This window comes from Salmo trutta, chromosome 35 (assembly GCF_901001165.1).
Source record: "Salmo trutta chromosome 35, fSalTru1.1, whole genome shotgun sequence".
In the NCBI taxonomy this organism is placed as follows: Eukaryota; Metazoa; Chordata; class Actinopteri; order Salmoniformes; family Salmonidae; genus Salmo; species Salmo trutta.
In genome coordinates, this window is record NC_042991.1 from 30,240,001 (window position 1) to 30,263,183 (window position 23,183).

Here is a 23,183-nt window from a genome sequence, read left to right on the forward strand (position 1 = left end):
GCTGAGACAGAGAGATAGGGGAGGATAGAGGAGAAGAAATACTGTGGAAAGAGACAGCACAGAGATGGGGGATGATTGACTAACAATGTGTTAAATTACTACGTGCTCAGTGTTTTGACTCGAGTGCTCAGTGTTTTGACTCGAGTGCTCAGTGTTTTGACTGGAGTGTTAAAGTGAGGGGTGTTGAAAGTGTTGTTACCTGGGTAACCACTGTCGTCCACGTCCAGGTCGTTACCACTGCTGATACTGGTGGAGTCCATGGAGGTGACGCTCAGAGAGATTAGCTGACAGCGCAGCTGCTCGATGTCACTGTCCTTACTGTCCAAGGCCATCTGCAGCTCCATGTGCACCTGGCTCTCGTCCAATATCACCTGGAGGTGGAAACACACTTGAATTTAGCCGAAAGAATGTCAGTTAGCTTGGATTTCCTGGTGTCTTCATGTGGATGTAATTGTGGGAGGCCATTACAGCAAACTGGCCTCATTCCCCACAGAATTACCTAGTAATAATAACATGTGAGATGCTCTCATTGTGAAATGTTCACAGCAGCAAGTGGTTGTGTGATGCTGAGTTTAACGTTGTGATTGCGTTTTGGTCGGACTAGTACTGAGCGATTAGTGCTTTTTCAGGTGGTTTCCATTATTAAAAAAGTATCACGGTTTTCGTGATAAAAAAAAACATTAAATGCATTTCAAATAATGACATGACAATGATTTTAGAGCTTTGTAATGGAAATTCCAAAGCCACAAATAGTGAACATTCAATTGCCAAAACATTGAAAATATTCCATTGTCTCCATCAGGTCCACATTGAGTAGACATCAATAGAAAAATAGGAAATGACTATGAAATAATAAAACAGTTCAGTTGTGTATATTACTATATTAACAACTTGATTATTTTTAATTCCTCAGTCATCATCTCATCGATACTCAGACAGTAGCAGTCAGCCAGTTATCTGTGTTCCCCATACTGTACTGTCTTTAGCTAGCCTGCCAAAGCATGCTGCTGTCTGACCAAATCATTTGACCAGTTCTTCAAAGTAGACACGACATACTTTCACAAACTGTCTCTGTCCCTCTCGTTGTTGTGTTGTGTACATTCCTCCCTCATTTGTGTGTATCTAACCTAATGTTGCAGGCGTAAAAGTGTATCCGTCCAGAGATCTGTATATAATGATGACATGCTCATGTTTCCACCGTAACAATGGGAGTCGTTGTCCCAAAGGCAGGAAGGCAGGCGACAAGCTTAGGTCCAAATTAAACCCATGGAAACACATTGGGTTTATTTTGGACATTTGTCTCTTGTCCGAGACGGAAAAAAATAGGCAGATTATCGTCATTGTAGTTAATTACCATGTTTCTGCGCTGAACTAGATTGAATATTTGGCTTAATAAAAACTACAACTCCCTTCGGCTCAGCGTCTCATAAAGTTCTTGACTTGATTTCTCTCGTGAATTATATTGAATTCTCTCTAGACGAACGCTGCTTTGGACTCAAAAAAACAAAACATTGCTCAGCACTAGGTTAGACTGACTGACTGCCTGTTAAAGTGGTTGTGTGATGGTTAGTATAAGTATAGTTAAACTAAATGCTCCTCAACCGATCGCTGCCCACACCTACCCGCCCATCCAGCATCACTACTCTGGACGGTTCTGACTTAGGTATTTGTAGATATCCACATATTCTAGGTGTCTGGTTAGACTGTAAACTCTCCTTCCAGACTCACATTAAGCATCTCCAATCCAAAATTAAATCTAGAATCGGCTTCCTATATCGCAACAAAGCATTCTACACTCATTGCTGCCAAACATACCCTTGTATAACTGACCATCCTACCGATCCTCGACTTCGGTGATGTCATCTATAAAATAGCCTCCAACACTCTACTCAACAAATTGGATACAGTCTATCACAGTGCCATCCGTTTTGTCACCAAAGCCCCATATACCACCCACCACTGCGACCTGTATGCTCTCGTTGGCTGGCCCTCGCTTCATACTCGTCGCCAAACCCACTGGCTCCAGGTCATCTATAAGTCTTTGCTAGGTAAAGCCCCGCCTTATCTCAGCTCACTGGTCACCATAGCAGCACCCACCCGTAGCACACACTCCAGCAGGTATACCTCACTGGTCACCCCAAAATCCAATTCCTCCTTCGGCTGCCTTTCCTTCCAGTTCTCTGCTGCCAATGACTGGAACGAACTGGAAAAATGGAGACTCATATCTCCCTCACTAGCTTTAAGCACCAGCTGTCAGAGCAGCTCATAGATCACTGCACCTGTACATAGCCCATCTGTAAATAGCCCATCCAACTACCTCATTCCCATACTGTTATTTATTTTATTTTGTTCCTTTGCACCCCAGTATCTCTACTTGCACACATCTTCTGCACATCTATCACTCCAGTGTTTAATTGCTATATTGTAATTATTTCACCACTATGGCCTATTTATTGCCTTACCTCCCTTATCCTACCTCATTTGCAGACACTGTATATAGACTTTTTCTATTGTATGTTTTTTTATTCCATGTGTAACTCTGTGTTCTTGTTTGTGTCGCACTGCTTTGCTTTATGTTGGCCAGGTCGCAGTTGTAAATGAGAACTTGTTCTCAACTAGCCTACCTGGTTATGGTTAGTATAAGGTTGTGGTTTGGTTAGTATAAAGTTGTGGTTGTACTGACTGCCTGTTAAAGTGGTTGTGTGATGGTTAGTGTAAGGTTGTGGTTTGGTTGTACTGACTGCCTGTCAGTGGTTGTGTGATGGTTAGCATAAGGTTGTGTTTTAGACTAACCGCCTGCATGTCGTTGATCTCTTTCTGGTACTTGATGATGGTGGAGTTGAGTTTCTCCTTCTCTGACCTCAGCTCCAGCTGCAGCTTCCTGTTCTCCTTCTCCTTCCTGCGCACGTCCAGCGTGTCGTCGCGGTTGTGACCGGTACGCAACGTCTCCCTGCGGTTCATGATCTCAGACAGCTTGTTGATCGCCTGGTGGACATGTACATATACAGTCCACAATATATTATGGAAATGGACAGCACACTGCAATATATATTCTCAATTAAAAACACGTTATGGGCTGGTTTCTCTGACACACAATTCAGCCTAGTTCTGGAACAAAACAAATCGCATTTAATGGAGATTCTCTATTGAGTATCCCTTTTAGTCCGGGACTAGGCATCTGACCCTATATATTAAATCAACCGATGGATGCATACTATGTAACATTGGAGTTTTGTCGCTGTCCTGCTGATCCCAGGACATAAACACAACCATAATTTGTATTCCAGGTGCTAGTGTTTTATGCTAACCAATACCCTACCAATAACATGGGCAGTGTTCAAATACCTATACTTTCTGTCTAAATAGTAAGCATTTTGGGTATGTGAAAATGTAACATTTTATAGAAAGTGACATTGAGAAAAGATGATGCTTTAAAATGCCAGGATGTCATATACTCATTTTCATCTAGTAGAATTCACTGCACACTATTGAGGACAAACAGCTGATAATCAGATATGCACCCAAATTAACTATTGGCGGGAATCAATGTAATTGCGCATTCTCAGTATGGATGAGCCTAGTATGTTGATATTTGTTGCATACCTCATCTGTTTCTACTAAACAGTACATCCTAAATAGTATGTAGTACTATTAGTACACAGTATGTAACTTACTACTGTAACGCGCTCTGGATAAGATCGTCTGCTAAATGACTAACATGTACAGATGTAGTTTTAGTAAGTAGTAGACAAGACAGACTTCAAACACAGCCATCGTCTTAGTAGGGTAGGGTGGCGCTACTCCAGGTCTCAGGGCAGGCGATGTCACCGCAAGATGGCTGCTAGCGCTCACTAGCCAGCTAGGTCACACGTGACACAGTTCAGTCTCATCCGTCCATTCTGTCACCTGAATCTTGAGCGTTCTCTCCGTCTGCAGCTGCTTCTCGAAGGACATCTTTACACAGTTCATCTGTCTCTCCTCCTCTCTGGCCTTCTGCAGCTCTGTGGACCAAACCAATACCAAACATTCTCACAACATCCCTGGAACGTTTTGGACAACACACAGCATCACCAAACCAATACCAAACATTCTCATAACATCTCTGTTACATTCTGGCCACTGTGAACCGGGGCTCAGAGCACAAGGGGCGAGGGCTCTAGCCAATGAGAGGAGGGGCAAGGGGTCTAGGCAATGAGAGGAGGGGCGAGGGGTCTAGCCAATGAGAGGAGGGGCGAGGGGTCTAGCCAATGAGAGGAGGGGCAAGGGGTCTAGGCAATGAGAGGAGGGGCGAGGGGTCTAGCCAATGAGAGGAGGGGCGAGGGGTCTAGCCAATGAGAGGAGGGGCGAGGGCTCTAGCCAATGAGAGGAGGGGCGAGGGCTCTAGCCAATGAGAGGAGGGGCGAGGGCTCTAGCCAATGAGGAGGGGCGAGGGGTCTAGCCAATGAGGAGGGGCGAGGGGTCTAGCCAATGAGGAGGGGCGAGGGGTCTAGCCAATGAGGAGGGGCGAGGGGTCTAGACAATGAGAGGAGGGGCGAGGGGTCTAGACAATGAGAGGAGGGGCGAGGGGTCTAGCCAATGAGAGGAGGGGTGACTCACGTTGCTGCATCTCCTTCAGTTGGTTATTGAGCTCCTCCTTCTCATTGGCCAGGTTGGCCACGTCCACTGTCAGGGTGCGGTTGGACTCCTCCAGCTGTAGGAGGCAGCAGAGGACAGGTCGGCGTTACAGACACTCCAAGTACTGTGTGTGTGTGTGTGTGTGTGTGTGTGTGTAGGTCTTTTCATGCGAGTAAAGTACATGCCGGATAGAAAAGTCACAACAAGCCTGATGGAAGAAGCACATTTTCCGGTAAACTTTCCAAATGTCATCAAAATCTAAATACACAAGACAAAGTGGGATCTCCCTCCCTTCCTCCCTCTCTCTCTCTGTCAGTCTCCCTCCCTCCCTCCCTGTCAGTCTCCCTCCCTCCCTCCCAGTCAGTCTCTCTTCCCCCCCTCCCTCTCGGTCCCTCTCTCTTCCTCCCTCCCCCCCTCTAGCCAGTCTCTCTCACTCTCTGTCAGTCTCTCTTCCTCCCGCTCTCTATCTCCCCTCAGTCAGTCTGTCCCTCTTCCTCACTCTCCCCTCAGTCAGTCTGTCCCTCTTCCTCACTCTCCCCTCAGTCAGTCAGTCTCTCTTCCCCCCTCCCTCTCGGTCAGTCTCTCTTCCTCACTCTCCCCTTAGTCAGTCTGTCCCTCTTCCTCACTCTCCCCTCAGTCAGTCTGTCCCTCTTCCTCACTCTCCCCTCAGTCAGTCTGTCCCTCTTCCTCACTCTCCCCTCAGTCAGTCTGTCCCTCTTCCTCACTCTCCCCTCAGTCAGTCTGTCCCACTTCCTCACTCTCCCCTCAGTCAGTCTGTCCCTCTTCCTCACTCTCCCCTCAGTCAGTCTGTCCCTCTTCCTCACTCTCCCCTCAGTCAGTCAGTCAGTCTCTCTTCCCCCCTCCCTCTCGGTCCCTCTCTCTTCCTCCCTCCCCCCCTCTAGCCAGTCTCTCTCCCCTCTCTGTCAGTCTCTCTTCCTCCCGCTCTCTATCTCCCCTCAGTCAGTCTGTCCCTCTTCCTCACTCTCCCCTCAGCCAGTCTGTCCCTCTTCCTCACTCTCCCCTCAGTCAGTCAGTCTCTCTTCCCCCCCTCCCTCTCGGTCAGTCTCTCTTCCTCACTCTCCCCTTAGTCAGTCTGTCCCTCTTCCTCACTCTCCCCTCAGTCAGTCTGTCCCTCTTCCTCACTCTCCCTCAGTCAGTCTGTCCCTCTTCCTCACTCTCCCCTCAGTCAGTCTGTCCCTCTTCCTCACTCTCCCCTCAGTCAGTCTGTCCCTCTTCCTCACTCTCCCCTCAGTCAGTCTGTCCCTCTTCCTCACTCTCCCCTCAGTCAGTCTGTCCCTCTTCCTCACTCTCCCCTCAGTCAGTCTGTCCCTCTTCCTCACTCTCCCCTCAGTCAGTCAGTCTCTCTTCCCCCCTCCCTCTCGGTCAGTCTCTCTTCCTCACTCTCCCCTTAGTCAGTCTCTCTTCCTCACTCTCCCCCGAGCCGGTCAGTCCCTCTCTCTTCCTCCCTCTAGCCAGTCTCTCTTCCTCCCCCCCTCTCTGTCAGTCTCCCTCCCTCGCTCCGTCAGTCTCCCTCCCTCCCTCCCTCCGTCAGTCTCCCTCCCTCCCTCCGTCAGTCTCTCTCCCTCCGTCAGTCTCTCTCCCTCCCTCCCTCGCTCTGTCAGTCTCCCTCCCTCCCTCGCTCTGTCAGTCTCCCTCCCTCCCTCCCTCTGTCAGTCTCTCCCTCCCTCCCTGTCAGTCTCTCTCCCTCTCTCCCTCCCTCGCTCTGTCACTCTCTCTCCCTCCCTCCCTCCCTCGCTCTGTCAGTCTACCTCCCTCCCTGTCAGTCTCTCCCTCCCTCGCTCGCTCGCTCTGTCAGTCTCCCTCCCTCCCTCCCTCCCTCGCTCTGTCAGTCTCTCTCCCTCCCACCCTCCCTCGCTCTGTCAGTCTCCCTCCCTCCCTTCCTCCCTCGTTCCCTCAGTCTCTCTCCCACCCTCCCTCGCTTTGTCATTCTCCCTCCCTCCCTCCCTCGCTCTGTCAGTCTCTCCCCCTCCCTCTCTTTTTCCCTCCCTCCCTCGCCTGTCAGTCTCTTCCCCTCCCTTGGTCTGTCAGTCTCTCCCCCTCCCTCGCTCTGTCAGTCTCTCCCCCTCCCTCGCTCGCTCTGTCAGTCTCTTCCCCTCGCTCTGTCAGTCTCTTCCCCTCCCTCGCTCTGTCAGTCTCAGTCTCTCCCTCGCTCTGTCAGTCTCTCTCCCTCGCTCTGTCAGTCTTTCCCCCTCCCTCGCTCTGTCAGTCTCTCTCCCTCCCTCACTCTGTCAGTCTCTCTCCCTCCCTCACTCTGTCAGTCTCTCTCCCTCCCTCCCTCCCTCCCTCCCTCCCTCCCTCGCTCTGTCAGTCTCTCTCCCTCCCTCCCTCGCTCTGTCAGTCTCTCTCCCTCCCTCCCTCCCTCCCTCGCTCTGTCAGTCTCTCTCCCTCCCTCGGTCAGTCTCTCTCCCTCCCTCGCTCTGTCAGTCTCTCGCCCTCCCTCGCTCTGTCAGTCTCTCGCCCTCCCTCGCTCTGTCAGTCTCTCTTCCTCCTTCGCTCTGTCAGTCTCTCTTCCTCCCTCGCTCTGTCAGTCTCTCTTCCTCCCTCGCTCTGTCAGTCTCTCTCTCTCCCTCGCTCTGTCAGTCTCCCTCCCTCCCTCGCTCTGTCAGTCTCTCTCCCTCCCTCGCTCTGTCAGTCTCTCTCCCTCCCTCGCTCTGTCAGTCTCTCTCCCTCCCTCGCTCTGTCAGTCTCTCTCCCTCCCTCGCTCTGTCAGTCTCTCTCCCTCCCTCGCTCTGTCAGTCTCTCTTCCTCCCTCGCTCTGTCAGTCTCTCTTCCTCCCTCTGTCTCTCTCTATCCCCTCCCTGTTGTCTACTAGCTCCTGCCTGTGTTGGGCCATCATGTCTCCTCTCCCTCCTCCCCCTCCGTTTCTGTCCCACTCATTCCCTCTCTCTCTGCCCCCCTCTCCATCTCCCCCCTCTCACCGAGCCGATGGTAGCCTCCTTGTCTCCTAGCTCCTGCCTGTGTCTGGCCATCACGTCTCCTCTCCCTCCTCCCCCTCCGTTTCTGTCCCACTCCTTCCCTCTCTCTGCCCCCCTCTCCATCTCCCCCCTCTCACCGAGCCGATGGTAGCCTCCTTGTCTCCTAGCTCCTGCCTGTGTCTGGCCATCATGTCCTTCACCTCCAGCTCCTTCATGATCTTCTCCTTCTCCAGGTCGGAGTACTGCTCTTCGGCGATGGAGCGCGCCAGCTGCTCCGAGTCCGCCTTGGTCAGGCTCACCTCCAGCTGGGCCGCCAGGGAATCCCTGAGGGAAAGAAGATCCAGAATGTCAGGGAATGTGGGAACATTGGGGAATTGGACACTATAACCTGGGAAATGTTAACGAGACCAAATCTGTGCCCAGTACTGTCACAGCCGTCAGAGAATCCCTGGGTAGGGAAGTAGAAACCCCTGGAAATTAGGAATGTGGGGAAATTCTCACACTACTGTATGGGAAAATAAAGTTAATGAAACCTAATCTAGTCCAGTACTGTATGTCAGAGCAGTCACTGGAAGGCCGGAAAGGAAATCCTGTAATACCAGGAAAATCAGTGTGTGGGATTTTCCACTACAATAGGGGAAAGAGGAACAGATAACATTAGTGTCATGTTTGTCAGGGCATTCACACGACCAAGGCCTACATTCATCTCTCAAAGTCAGTAAATGTTATGTTCAGGCCAATCAATGAGCTCCATAGCCATTTCTATGACACTTACCCATAGTCCTACGGGCTTGTTGTTACAGGAGTCTACACATTAAAAGTCTGTCTGTGCGGCTTTACAGTGCGTGTTAATCTCGGTTAACTCAGAACTAAAATCTTGCGTCCTTTTGTCAGATGCTCAAAGCTTATTGTGTTGGTGATATGGTGATTGATGGCACATCACCTGTAGACTACATGCTGATCATGTTACCTGCAGCATTGTCAGGCTATCATCTCGCAATTGACTGAGTGCTAAGGGTGGAAAGCATGTTGAGGTTAGGCTACAGATCATCTTTCAGGGACAGACAGTCCTAGAGAGACTAAGTGTGCTCATGACTCTAATCTCCAACTGTTTGTTAGAGGTGCTCAGAGGGTCAAGATGATATTTTCCTTTCAAAATGGTCCGGTCCAGCACCTACAGTAGATACGTAACCAGGCCAGCACAGTACAGCTCGGCTCAGTTTGGCTTGGCTCAGTAGTGTGAACAAATAGTGTCAGGTAGGGTTGCAAAATTCTGTTAACTTTCCCCAAAGTTCCCAGGTTTTCCAGAAATCCTGGTTGTAAGATTACTGGAAGATTTCTGGAAAACATGGGAATTTGGGGAAAAGTTACCAGAATGTTACAACCTTAGTGTCAAGGAACAGTTCCTGGTTGGAACTAATGTTCCAGTACCTCTCCTCCTGGTACTCCTCCAGTCTCTGCTGAATGTCCTTATTCAGCTTGTTCCTCTCGTCACACTCCTCCTTCAGCTCCCGGTTCTGGGTCTTGTACAGGGTCTGGCACAGAGGAAACGGTCAACACACAACAACTATGGGACATCCCAAATGGCACCATATTCCATATGTAGTGCACTACTTTTGACCAAAGTCCATAGGGATCTGGCCAAAAGTAGTGCGCTACATAGGGGATAGCGTGCCATTTGGGACAACACACTACACTGGTAAGCAGAATGAATAGACAAAATTCCAGTCACTTTCCCAAAATACCCAGGAGTATTCCAACCAGGATTTCTGGAAAACCTGGGAATTTTGGGAAAATTGCAAGAATTTTGCAACCCAGTCTTCCACACGCTGGGAGTGTCTAGAAATCAACAGTACCGTGAAATACTGCTCCGCCTCCAGCTGGTCCTTCAACTCCTTCAGCTGTCCTTCAGCCTCCTGTCTCTCCCTGTGATTGGGCAAAATCACTGTCAAATCACATGTCAATCTGAAACAAGTGACACACACCTCCCACCACTTAGGGTATGGGAAAGGCAGACATGATCTCTAACATCCATTGGTCATCACATCCTCTCTCTCACACACTCATGTCCAAGCCAGCCGCACTGTGCACGCGTGTGTGTGCGCGTGTGTGTCCCTCTACCTGCGTAGCTCCTGGTTCTGTTTCTCCAGGCTCTGCTTCATGTCTAGCAGGTGTGTGTGTGTGTGTGTGTGTGTGTGTGTGTGTCCCTCTACCTGCGTAGCTCCTGGTTCTGTTTCTCCAGGCTTTGCTTCATGTCCAGCAGGTGTGTGTGTGTGTGTGTGTCCCTCTACCTGCGTAGCTCCTGGTTCTGTTTCTCCAGGCTTTGCTTCATGTCCAGCAGGTGTGTGTGTGTGTGTGTGTGTGTGTGTGTGTGTGTGTGTGTGTGTCTCTACCTGCGTAGCTCCTGGTTCTGTTTCTCCAGGCTTTGCTTCATGTCTAGCAGGTGGTGTGTGTGTGTGTGTGTGTGTGTGTGTGTGTGTGTGTGTGTCTCTACCTGCATAGCTCCTGGTTCTGTTTCTCCAGGCTTTGCTTCATGTCCAGCAGGTGTGTGTGTGTGTGTGTGTGTGTGTCTCTACCTGCGTAGCTCCCCGTTCTGTTTCTCCAGGCTCTGCTTCACGTCTAGCAGGTGGTTGAGCTCCTGCTTCAGTTGCTTCTCTGAGGAACGCAGGGCGGTCACCTGCTGGGTCTGGGCCTTCAGGTCGTTCTTGCTCAGCCTGCGCTTCTGCTCCTCCTGCTCCATGCCCAGGCTCAGGTTCTTCACCTAGAGGGGGAAGGAAGGAGGGGAGATAGAGGGAGAGAGCGAAAGAGAGCAAGATGGTGAGGTTAGTCAGGGTAAAGACAGCACCAAGACCTACAGCTAACTGCCAAAAGAAGTAAATGAGGGATACAAAGTATATTGAAAGCAGGTGCTTCCACACAGGTGAGGTTCCCGAGGTCATTAAGCAATTAACATCCCATCATGCTTAGGGTCATGTATAGAAATGCTGGGCAGGCCATTATTTTGGCTGTTATGGCTATACCCCCATAGAATGACAATGCCCCCATCCACAGGGCACGAGTGGTCACTGAATGGTTTGATGAGCACGAAAACGATGTAAACCATGTGTCATGGTCGTCTCAGTGGCTATGACCTCAACCAAATAGAACACTTATGGGAGATTCTGGAGCGGCGGCTGAGACAGCGTTTTCCACCACCAACAACAAAACACCAAATGGTGGATTTTCTGGTGGAAGAATGGAGCATCCCTCCAATAGAGTTCCAGACACTTGTAGAATCTATGCCAGAGTGCATTGAAGCTGTTCTGGCTCATAGTGGCCCAACGCCCTATTAAGACACTATGTTGGTGTTTCCTTTATTTTGGCTGGTTCCTGTATGTTTGCAGCTGATGAAACAGAGAGAAGTCTTCACGAAACACAAATCTTTACACACTCTCTCACACATTCAACTCCTTACACACACACACACGGCATGTAGACATGCACAGGCTTGTCCAGACACACATACACAAACCCCAACACACACCTCCTCGGCGAGTTTGTCCTTGTGCGTGTTCAGCTCATCCACTTTTTGTTGGGCCTGCTTGTAGTCACAGTCCAGCATGGAGTGCTCCTTCTCCAGCTGCAGCAGTCTGGACTCCAGCTGCAGCTTGGAGCTCCGCTCCTCCTGCAGCGTCCGCTCCATCCCTGACAAACACAAGGACACAATGCTACCATAACTATTAGAATAATAGACAATTGTATAATGTGGCCCATTAGCCAACACCTTTATCCAAACTGTCATTATTGACCTCTCTTTTATCCCCACATACATTTCTCTAATATGCTCCATTTCTATCCATCCCAGGTTGCTGGGTCGAATCCCCGAGCTGACAAGGTAAAAATCTGTCGTTCTGCCCCTGAGCAAGGCAGTTAACCCACTGTTCCCCGGGCGTCTAAGACAGGGATGTTGATTAAGGCAGCCCCCCACACCTCTCTGATTCAGAGGGGTTGGGTTAAATGCGGAAGACACATTTCAGTTGAAGACATTCTGTTGTACAACTGACTAGGTATCCCCCTTTCCCCTAATCACCTCTCCTTTTTCTTCCTCCCTCTCACCTTTCAGGGCCTCAGACTTGGCCTCCTCAATGGACTTATAGACCTGGTTCTTGTCAGCAAGGCGTGTCTTGGTGGCCTTGTGCTCGGCCTCCTCTATGTCAAAACTCTGTTGCAACGACTTGAGCTTGAACGTCAGGTCAATCTCCTGGTTGCTCTTCTCCTAATGGGCCCAACCAGAGGTCAAAGGTCAGCTGTGTGTTTGTTTATTTGTGGCTGTAATCTGTGTACATCCACAGGACAGAGGGGACATCTGCCCCTGTGAGACCTGAGAGGACTTGAGATGATTAAAGAAATAGAAGATATTTCTCCCTCTCTGATAGGGACATTTTTATCACATTGCTCACACCTATCCAATCCTCTCAGATCTCCACAAGAAAAGGGGAGGGGCTAGAGGCCAATTTGGGCTTGGGAAAATCCCATGGAGCCCGAGTGCCATCTACAGTAAGTCTTACCAGTGGAGTGGAGGGTTGCGTTCATCATGGCACATTTTAAAAAACAAACACTTGTTTTAGTCCGTTTTCTTCCATTTGGTGTCTAATGAACACCACCCAGGCCTCTTACCTTCTCCATGTCAGTGAGTCTCTGCTGTAGCTGCCTCTTCTCTGTCTGTGTTCCAGAGAGAAAACCCTTCGTCTGCTTCACCTCCTCCTCCAGGACCAGGATATGTCCTGACAGAGAGAAAAGAAGATGGAGAATGAGAGTGTGTGGAAAATAGATAGAAAGAGGTAGAGACCTTAGTACAGAGGTAGAGACCTTAGTACAGAGGTAGAGACCTTAGTACAGAGGTAGAGACCTTAGTACAGAGGTAGAGACCTTAGTACAGAGGTAGAGACCTTAGTACAGAGGTAGAGACCTTAGTATAGAGGTAGATACCTTAGTACAGAGGTAGAGACCTTAGTACAGAGGTAGAGACCTTAGTACAGAGGTAGAGACCTTAGTACAGAGGTAGAGACCTTAGTACAGAGGTAGATACCTTAGTACAGAGGTAGAGACCTTAGTACAGAGGTAGATACCTTAGTACAGAGGTAGAGACCTAGATACCTTAGTACAGAGGTAGAGACCTTAGTACAGAGGTAGATACCTTAGTACAGAGGTAGAGACCTTAGTACAGAGGTAGACCCCTTAGTACAGAGGTAGACCCCTTAGTACAGAGGTAGACCCCTTAGTACAGAGGTAGACCCCTTAGTACAGAGGTAGAGACCTTAGTACAGAGGTAGAGACCTTAGTACAGAGGTAAGGGTAGAGACCTTAGTACAGAGGTAGAGACCTTAGTACAGAGGTAGAGACCTTAGTACAGAGGTAGAGACCTTAGTACAGAGGTAGAGACCTTAGTACAGAGGTAGAGACCTTAGTACAGAGGTAGAGACCTAGAGACCTTAGTACAGAGGTAGAGACCTAGAGACCTTAGTACAGAGGTAGAGACCTTAGTATAGAGGTAGAGATATTAGTACAGAGGTAGAGACCTTAGTACAGAGGTAGAGACCTTAGTACAGAGGTAGAGACCGTAGTACAGAGGTAGAGACCTTAGTACAGAGGTAGAGACCTTAGTATAGAGGTAGAGATCTTAGTATAGAGGTAGAGACCTTAGTATAGAGGTAGAGACCTTAGTATAGAGGTAGAGACCTTAGTATAGAGGTAGAGACCTTAGTATAGAGGTAGAGACCTTAGTATAGAGGTAGAGACCTTAGTATAGAGGTAGAGACCTTAGTATAGAGGTAGAGATATTAGTATAGATGTAGAGACCTTAGTATAGAGGTAGAGATCTTAGTACAGAGGTAGAGACCTTAGTACAGAGGTAGAGACCTTAGTACAGAGGTAGAGACCTTAGTACAGAGGTAGAGACCTTAGTACAGAGGTAGAGACCTTAGTACAGAGGTAGAGACCTTAGTACAGAGGTAGAGACCTTAGTACAGAGGTAGAGACCTTAGTACAGAGGTAGAGACCTTAGTACAGAGGTAGAGACCTTAGTACAGAGGTAGAGACCTTAGTACAGAGGTAGAGACCTTAGTACAGAGGTAGAGACCTTAGTATAGAGGTAGAGACCTTAGTATAGAGGTAGAGATATTAGTATAGAGGTAGAGATATCTATGAGGGCACCAAGCTAAGGAGAACACACACCGGTTCAGTCATGGCTTCACACAGAGTACTAGGAGACATTACATAATCTACCTGTATTCACTCATTCCCTTCTTTAATGTGTAAAAATAACATATGTCAATGTTTATTTTCCTTGTTGCTCCTGACTCCACCCAAGTGGAGACTTTGAAAGAGGGAAAACTATGAGACATGTCCTGCCTGTTCCAAACTGTCCCGTCTGAACTGAATGGATGCAATGACCAATGTCCCAAAGTTTCCAAAACACAGGGTCTCTGTAAGAGTGACGTACTCTCAGGCAGACATGGGTCCTAGCTGTGCTTGGTTGAGCTTTCCTGGCACAATATAACTAATGAAATGGTTCCTAAAGTGCAAACCCTGCCCCTCTTGTCAATATGGAAACAATGGAATGGTTACAAACGTGCAAACTCACCCTGCAGGTCAACTATAGTCTCTGTCCCCAGACTGTGGTTCCTCCTCTCGGCCTCCAGGTCGGCCTGAAGGCTCATCAGCTGCTGCTCTATGCCCATCTTGGCGTTCTCCAGCTGGGTGCACTTGTCCACCATCTCCCTGAGGCTGAGCTCCAGGGCCTGGGCATGCTTCTGGGCCTCCACCTGGCTCCTCCGCAGTCGCCCTGCCGCCTCCTGCTCCTCTGCCAGCACCGCTGTCGCCTCATCCAGCTGAGAAGGAAGACATGTGGTGGTGGAGTGGTTGGAGTTTATCTTTCTTAGTCAACTCAGGAATGCAGAATTGGTGTGGAGTGAGCGAGAGCGCGACAGAGAAGGTAGAGAGATGGACTGTCCTTCCTCACCTGTCTCTGCAGGTGGATGTTCTTGTCACTGGACATCTGAGAGGTCTGGTTCCTCCTCTTCAGCTCTTCCAGCTGGTCCCGCAGGCTGTTCACTAGACAAGGACAATCAGGTGGACAGATCAATCAGTGTATCTGTGTTTAGGAGAGTGTGAACATGTACAGGTGACATAGATGGACAGGAGGATTTATTATGGATCCCCGAGGCAGCCGCTACTCTTCCTGTAAAGGTAACTGGAGTGTGTGTAGGGACAAAATCCTAACTTAATTGCTGAATTCCAAATCAACCCCTAGCCCTTACACCCTAGGCATTATAGATCTGAGAGGATTGGACAGATCTAAGCATTATAGTAAATAGATTCACATTGCCTTCTGATTGGCTGGGTGGAGAATGACGTCGAGGTGTTGCTTCCACCAAGCCAATCCTCTCAGATGTAAAGGAGTGGCTGGGGAGTAGGGGCCGGGGAGTAGGGGCCGGGGAGTAGGGGCCGGGGAGTAGGGGCCGGGGAGTAGGGGCCGGGGGTTGATTTGGGTTTCAGCAACTGTTTCATTGACATAATGTTGAGATGATTAGATAATGTTCCATACATAGACATAGCATCCATTGAAAAGGCTTGGAACCTCTAACCCAGTTTTCCCAAACTCTGTCCTTGGGACCTCAATGGGTGCACATTTCGTTTTTTGCACTACACAGCTGATTAAAATAATCAAGTAATCATCAAGCTTTGATCATTTGAATTAGCTGTGTAGCATTAGGGCAAAAAAAACAAACCGTGCCCTCCGTCGAGTCCCGAGGACAGAGTTTGGGAAACCCTGCTAACCCTTGAATGGGGAGATCTGTTCAAGGGATTCTATTTCTATGGTTCCATGTGTACACGTCACACAGCGTGGGCTTACGGTCGTTCTCCAGGCTGCGTTTCCTGTCCGCCTCCAGCTCCACCTTGCGGAGGTTCTCTGCACTCTGGTACTGCAGAAGGGCCCTCTCTCTCTCCAGCTGCCTCAGAGAAGACTCCACCCTCTGCCTGCTGCTCATCTACAGGGACAGGGTCATGTGTGATGTGCCAAAACATTACTGACCAACTCTACATACTGCACATCACCCAGTCTCACCTCTTCCTCCAGTTCTTTGACCAGCTTCTCTAGATGACTAGTGGTAGTCCTGGGGAGAGAGGAACATGTGGGAGTAAGAGTGTGTGTGTGTGTGTGTGTGTGTGTGTGTGTGTGTGTGTTCTGAGGTGAGCCCTACTTGTATTTGTTTTCCAGGTGGTCTTTGGCCTGCATCTCATGGTTGAGCTGCTCCTCAAGACAATGGAGCTTCTTCTGCAGCTGATCTGACTGAAGAAGACAGGGAAGGAGAGTTAACAGGTACGCACACTAACATGGAGCTCACCAGATGCACACTCAGGTATCAACATGTCTGACAGTTCTGTCTGGTAATCACACAGCTCTGAGTTCTGTCAGTTCTGTCTGGTAATCACACAGCTCTGAGTTCTGTCAGTTCTGTCTGGTAATCACACAGCTCTGAGCTCTGTCAGTTCTGTCTGGTAATCACACAGCTCTGAGTTCTGTCAGTTCTGTCTGGTAATCACACAGCTCTGAGTTCTGACAGTTCTGTCTGGTAATCACACAGCTCTGAGTTCTGTCAGTTCTGTCTGGTAATCACACAGCTCTGAGTTCTGTCAGTCTGACAGTTCTGTCTGGTAATCACACAGCTCTGAGTTCTGTCAGTTCTGTCTGGTAATCACACAGCTCTGAGTTCTGTCAGTTCTGTCTGGTAATCACACAGCTCTGAGTTCTGTCAGTCTGACAGTTCTGTCTGGTAATCACACAGCTCTGAGCTCTGTCAGTTCTGTCTGGTAATCACACAGCTCTGAGTTCTGTCAGTTCTGTCTGGTAATCACACAGCTCTGTGTTCTGTCAGTTCTGTCTGGTAATCACACAGCTCTGGGTTCTGTCAGTTCTGTCTGGTAATCACACAGCTCTGAGTTCTGTCAGTTCTGTCTGGTAATCACACAGCTCTGAGTTCTGTCAGTTCTGTCTGGTAATCACACAGCTCTGGGTTCTGACTGTTCTGTCTGGTAATCACACAGCTCTGGGTTCTGACAGTTCTGTCTGGTAATCACACAGCTCTGTCAGTTGTTGTATGTCTGTCAGATAGAATTCTATTGTGTCCGTCTGATAATTGAGGGTGCGTTCGTAAATTCGCTCTGGCTACTCTCGTCCGAGTGTGCCAGAGCGCAGAGTAACTGACGAATTGACGAACACTCAACACCTGTTCAATATGGCCGGTGTCGGTAAATGTCAGCAAAGAAGCGTAATTAAATTGTTGCCAGCAGCACAGTTACAGTCACCAACACTCTGGATAACATGAAAACAGCCTAACCAGCTCTGCTAGGGGGAGTAAAATGTTCAGAGTGAGGCGTTCTCTCATTATGTGTCTGGATGTAGCTAGCAAGCTAGCCAACTTTAGCCAATTAGCTTGGGTGTTTGACTGCTGTTGTGAGGCCAGAACACTGGGATCAACTCTACTCCTCAGTCAGAGTGTCCAGTGTGCGCTCTGAATGCTCCGTGAATGAAACGCTCTGAATTTAACAACGCCCAGAGGCCACTGGCACTCCAGATTCAATTTCCAAACACACCCTGAGTATGTCTGTGTTCTATTCAATCAGTCTGTCTAAGAGTTATGTCTGTCTATGCGAGTGTTCTATTTTACTGGTCAGTCTTCAGAGCTACTACATTGCATCGAACATTTCAATTTTACATTTGGGCTCAAATGTAGTCTTGTGCCATCTGAGTACACATCTTCCCCTCTGCTCCCAGCTGTGCTTTAAAAACAAGCAAACAAACCCAAACACATGTATGTATGCAACGATTCAACAACCTACCTCTCCTTTGATGCCGTCCTGTTTTTCCTCACAGCTATCCACACAGTCCTCAGATTCCTCCACAGAGATCACTTTATTCACACCGCTTAGCAATCTGGCAGAGGAGAGAGGACATGGGTCTTTAAACTGGCTTTACCTGAGGTGCCCTACCAACCATGCCAACCTCCATGCCAGTGTCCCGCCCCATAACACATCCTGCCCAACCCAGAACCCACCCACTTCCTACTCCAGCGCTACAATCCCCATTCACTGATCGTCATCATAAGATCAGACCTTTATCATGAGCCTAGTGGATTTTCTACAAGGGCTATTGGAACAAGGAGGCAGTGTAAAGCAGGAACAGACGCACAGTGTACGACTGGCTTAAAACTGTTTTACAGTTCTACACGTATGAAACACTCTCTCCCTCCATCCCTCCCTCCATCCCTCACCCTCTCTCCATCCCTCACCCTCCCTCCCTCCCTCCCTCACCCTCCCTCCATCCCTCACTCTCTCTCCATCCCTCACCCTCTCTCCATCCCTCACCCTCTCACCATCCCTCACCCTCCCTCCCTCCCTCCATCCATCCCTCACCCTCCCTCCCTCCCTCCCTCCATCCCTCACCCTCCCTCCATCCCTCACCCTCCCTCCATCCCTCTCTAGTTACAGGCAGAGCTGACTAAGCACATTTCCTGCAGAGCACAGAGAACCTGAATAAAGACAGACCGTTAAACACAAAAACTCCCTTAAAACATACAGTACATAAATTCATTCCAATTTAAGTGTAGTAAACCAAACCCGATTCCTGGATAATTGGCTAGCGTGCTGAAGCTAAATATAACAATAATAACTGAATACAGACACTGTATAGATGCCAAACTTCACTCTTAGTATAGGTAGAAAACAATTAGCCTTACTGGTCTTCTTTGAAGTAGGTGAAACCCACAAATGGCAGCTGGTTGCCCACAAAGGCCTTTGGTGTGGGAAAGGCCTCCACGTCGCCTTTTTCATCCTCGATCTCGTCAAAGTTACTGGTGTCTATGTCACTGCTCAACTCCGGCACTACTGGGGCCACGGCTGAACGAGGGACAGGCAGAGAGTGAGAGAGGGATGCAGAGCAGGAGTGGGAGAAGCAGAGAGGCAGAGGGGACAGAGAGGGAGGAGAGAGAGAGGCAGTGAGAGAGAGATGCAGTCAGAAAGAAGCAGAGTGTGAGAGCGAGCGAGAGAACAGGAAGGGGTTTGGGCAGAGGAAGGAGACAGACGGTTAAAATATGTCTAAAATCAATCAACTCAGTGCTAACATTGGTCTCAATCAAGAGACACCAACACAGAGATAACTGTTGGCTCCTCCGATTCTCAATAAGAGATACATTTGACACTATACGGTGATGTTCTAGGTGTGTGTAGTCTACGTGTGTGTGTAGTACACCGAGCCGCCCTGGGCACACGCGGTAGGAGCGAGCTGGCGTGGGGCGGACGCCAAACCCACCACTCCTCTCTCCCCCTACAGTGCCCTCTTTGTGCCCCAACACACACTGTTGCCTTTCACACACCTAAACACACTCTAGGAGAGAAAACAAACTCCCCTTCTGCTCTTTTAAAGGCCTCCATCTCTACAGTAGGCGGACAGAAATGTGTTAAGGGGCCAGGAGGCGAAAGCTGAGGCGAGCCCAGTTGCTCGACAACCTATAAAGATGTCACTACTGGCTAGGAAACGAGGTGGCCATGTTGGATCTTATTTCTTCAACGGGATCCATTCTGGCTCCAGGCAAAGAGAACCAAGTCAAGACAGAACCCTCAGTAGGGAGAGATCAATAGATGGTGGACAAATGTGAGAGAGAGAAAAATGAGAAAGCGAGCAATAAAAGAGGGAATGAAAGAAAAAGAAAAAGCGAAAAGCAAGAGCTGTGCGGTGAGACTGGAGAGAGACAGACACGGTCCCGGCTCCCGGGAGGCCATTGCGGCGCGGCTTTCCCAGCATGCTCCCTGATAGTGGGTAGGCTAATGACAGGCAGCTGTGGCCACAGTAAGAGTGGAGAGAGGAGGGAGCGACCGCCCTCAAATCTGATCTGGGGCTGGTGCAGTGGTTCTGGGGCGCCCCTCTCATTACTCCTGCAAGCCCATAGGGGGCTACCTCTGCCCCCTCCCTTGCTCCATCATAGGACAGGGTGCTTACTAGCACCCAGGCTGTGTCCCAAATGTCACTCCATTCCTATATAGGGCACTACCTTTGACCAGGACCAATAAGGAATCCCATAGTGCTCTGGTCAAAAGTAGTGCACTATGTAGGGAATAGAGTGCCATTTGAGAGGCTGACCCAGTCTCCCACATCCGAGAGTTTTACAGCTTTATTTCAGGCAACAGTCAGAAATGGGCCTTCAGCATGCTAGCTAATGAGCAGACTAGAGAGTGAGGCTGCCTTCCCATTCTCCACCCTTATCCACCTGCAAACTTTCTCCCATTGATTTGGCAAATGGTGGAAACTTTCCCCAGCCAATGCTTACACAAATCCTGCGCTTTTAAATCCATGATGGGGAGTGTGTAACTGCACACCTATGGTAACAAGAGACAATGGGCTGACTATAGCGTGGGGGAACCCAATAGAAGAACACTGATACTATAGCGTGGGGGAACCCAATAGAAGAACACTGATACTATAGCGTGGGGGAACCCAATAGAAGAACACTGTGTGCTCAGTCCCCTCATGTACTCCCCGTTCACTCATGACTGCACGGCCAGGCACACTTCCAACACCATCATTAAGTTTGCCGATGACACAACAGTGTTAGGCCTGATCACTGACAACGACGAGACAACCTATAGGGAGGAGGTCAGAGACCTGGCCGTGTGGTGCCAGGATAACAACCTCTCCCTCAATGTGATCAAGGCAAAGGAGATGATTGTGGACTACAGGAAAAGTAGGACCGAGCACGCCCCCATTCTCATCGACGGGGGCTGTAGTGGAGCAGGTTCAGAGCTTCAAGTTCCTTGGTGTCCACATCACCAACAAACTATCATGGTCGAAACACACCAAGACAGTCGTGAAGAGGGCACGACAAAACCTATTCCCCCTCAGGAGACTGAAAAGATTGGCATGAGTCCTCAGATCCTCAAAAAGTTCTACAGCTGCCCCATCGAGAGCATCCTGACTGGTTGCATCACTGCTTGGTATGGCAACTGCTCGGCTTCCGACCGCAAGGCACTACAGAGGGTAGTGCGTACGGCCCAGTACATCACTGGGGTCAAGCTTCCTGCCATCCAGGACCTCTATATCAGAGAGTGTCAGAGGAAGGCCCTCTGCTACCGCACGGCAAGCGGTACCGGAGCACCAAGTCTAGGTCCAAGAGGCATCTAAACATCTAAACTTCTACCCCCAAGCCATAAGACTACTAAACATCTAGTCAAATGGCTACCCAGTCTATTCGCTTTGCCCCCCCCCCTCTCCACACCACTGCTACTCTCTGTTGTCATCTATGCATAGTCACTTTAATAACTCTACCTACATGTACATACTACCTCAACTAACCGGTGCCCCCGCACATTGACTCCGTATCGATACCCCCTGTATATAGTCTCTCCATTGTTATTTTACTGCTGCCCTTTAATTACTTGTTACTTTTATCTCTTATTTTTATCCGTTTTGTTTTTGTTTTGTATTCGGGCATGTGACTAATAAAGTTTGATACTATAGCATGGGGGAGCCCAACAGAAGAACACTGATCAGTGTGTCATGTGCTGTGGACGAAGCACCAATGGGTTGAATGGAGATCTTAGGCAAACAGTGGGGTTCCCACACCCCCCCCCTTTTGGTTGGGTAAGGAGGACACACACACACACACCCCCCCACCCTTTGGTTGGGTAAGGATGACACACACACACACACACACACACACACACACACCCACCCTTTGGTTGGGTAAGGATGAGAGACACGCACACACACACACACACACACACACCCCCCCTTTGGTTGGGTAAGGATGACACACACACACACACACACACACACACACACACACACACACACACACACACACACACACCCCCCCCTTTGGTTGGGTAAGGATGAGAGACACGCACACACAGCGGGTTCAGTAGTGCAGTAGTGTCTCGTTCTGGTTTCGTGTTACAGACTGCCTGGGCTATGATCAGGAGTTATGTCTCTGTTTAAATCAGAGCCAGATGAAACAGGCAGAACTGAATACAATTATAAAACAGAGACAGAAGCCATGATATGTACTAATATGCCTCCTTCCTTCCTTATTCCTTATTCCCTTCCTTCCTTATTCCCTTCCTTCCTTCCTTCCTTACTTAGTGACTTGTTTGATCTGGCGGCACTGGATAACTGCAAGCAGCCTTTCCAACATTTCTCTGTGTGTGTGTGTGTGTGTGAGATCCCACCGTAGTACTTCCAATAGATTTGTCACATGATATCAAATCAGTGAGGATGGAGGGTTGAGGACATTAAGTACATACTCCTGACCAAGCATGAATCTCTATGAGCGATTAGTAACAGTTCAGTATACATCAAGAGTAGGACTGCTGATCCAGGATCTGTTTTGACTTTTAGATGACAATGAATAAGATCCCATGGACAGCAGGAAAGAGCTGATCCTAGATCAACATTCCTACTCTGAGACGAGTGATAGTGAACACACAGCCTCTGGTCATGCAGGGTTGTGCTGCAGTGCTGATGATAGACACGTGACTGTTCTGCTCAGTCTCTGCTGATAGAGTAGAGATTCAGGCTCCCTACATGGGAATGAACTGTAGTGTCAAGTCATGACAATAAGTTGGGTGATGGAGATACAGAGAGACAGGGGCAGACAGGCACACACACCAATAACCACACACACGCAGTATGACTGAAGACATACACGCACAAATACACACGGTTTGACTGAACAAACACACACTTACTCTCGCGGATGGTGTTGAAGGTCCACTGGTCGTTCGTGAAGAAGGGGTGTCTCTTGATCTCCTCCACGCCGTTCCTCCCCAGACGCACCTCCCTGTACATAGCCAATGGGACGTAGCGGTCAGAGCGGTCACTCACTCAAACGTGCAAATTGACCGCAACATGAACACAAAGCAAAGCGCCACTTTCCTCCACACAGCTGGAGTGACCAGTAGCCCACTAGGCACTGACCACAGTCCACTGATTGGCCAGGCTGGAACGCCTCACGACCACTGCAGCGGTCAGTAACGGCCAGTAGAACAAGAGTCAGCACAGCCAGTAAGAGTAGTGATACGGAGAGAATGTAGATCCAGGAAGTTACACAGGAGCAAAGTAGGGACCAGACTAGTCAACAACACTACTGACATACCACTGCTATATCTACTGCTGCAATTCCCTCCCTCCCTCTTCCCCTCTGGCCTCCCTCCCTCTTCCCCTCTGGCCTCCCTCCCTCCTCTTCCCCTCTGGCCTCCCTCCCTCCCTCTTCCCCTCTGGCCTCCCTCCCTCCTCTTCCCCTCTGGCCTCCCTCCCTCCTCTGCCACAGGGTGCAGGGCCGGAGGGGTGCGGCAGTTTGGGCTGCCACGTGTGGGACATTCCAGACTCAGCCAAAAGGAACAGAGCAAGGGAGGGGCGTGCCCCACTAGAAAATATGATGGGGAAGACCATTAGACACACAGAGCATGTCCCGAAGCTCAGAATACTGAGGCGAGAGAGTGAGCATGAAAGAGATATAGGGTAATACAGAAAGAGAAATATGGAGAGAATATCAAAACAACAAGAGGGCCGAATGCCAAATAGAGAGAAAAATATAAATG

The 23,183-nt window shown here is 49.3% G+C and overlaps 1 protein-coding gene across 6 annotated transcripts in view; it reads right to left on the reverse strand.

The window, feature by feature from the left end:
• LOC115175052 (rho-associated protein kinase 2) overlaps positions 1-23,183 on the reverse strand; it is a 59,578-nt gene that overhangs the window by 7,014 nt on the left and 29,381 nt on the right. For 5 of the 6 annotated variants that reach the window (XR_003871897.1, XR_003871898.1, XM_029734203.1 and 2 more), the window contains exons 8-26: positions 22,332-22,423; positions 18,329-18,488; positions 17,433-17,526; positions 15,794-15,882; positions 15,658-15,706; positions 15,445-15,580; positions 14,551-14,642; positions 14,173-14,419; positions 12,207-12,313; positions 11,646-11,805; positions 11,074-11,234; positions 10,127-10,311; positions 9,407-9,476; positions 8,982-9,085; positions 7,688-7,874; positions 4,597-4,690; positions 3,907-4,001; positions 2,794-2,985; positions 200-371 (exon numbers count right to left, since the gene is read on the reverse strand). Coding sequence is in view for 4 of the 6 variants with exons in the window: in XM_029734203.1 (XP_029590063.1) it covers positions 200-371; positions 2,794-2,985; positions 3,907-4,001; positions 4,597-4,690; positions 7,688-7,874; positions 8,982-9,085; positions 9,407-9,476; positions 10,127-10,311; positions 11,074-11,234; positions 11,646-11,805; positions 12,207-12,313; positions 14,173-14,419; positions 14,551-14,642; positions 15,445-15,580; positions 15,658-15,706; positions 15,794-15,882; positions 17,433-17,526; positions 18,329-18,488; positions 22,332-22,423 (2,486 nt within the window). In the remaining 2 variants the exon portion in view is untranslated. Of the gene's footprint in view, positions 1-199; positions 372-2,793; positions 2,986-3,906; positions 4,002-4,596; positions 4,691-7,553; positions 7,587-7,687; positions 7,875-8,981; positions 9,086-9,406; positions 9,477-10,126; positions 10,312-11,073; positions 11,235-11,645; positions 11,806-12,206; positions 12,314-14,172; positions 14,420-14,550; positions 14,643-15,444; positions 15,581-15,657; positions 15,707-15,793; positions 15,883-17,432; positions 17,527-18,328; positions 18,489-22,331; positions 22,424-23,183 lie in introns of all 6 variants that reach the window. The other variant, XM_029734204.1, reaches the window with a different exon arrangement.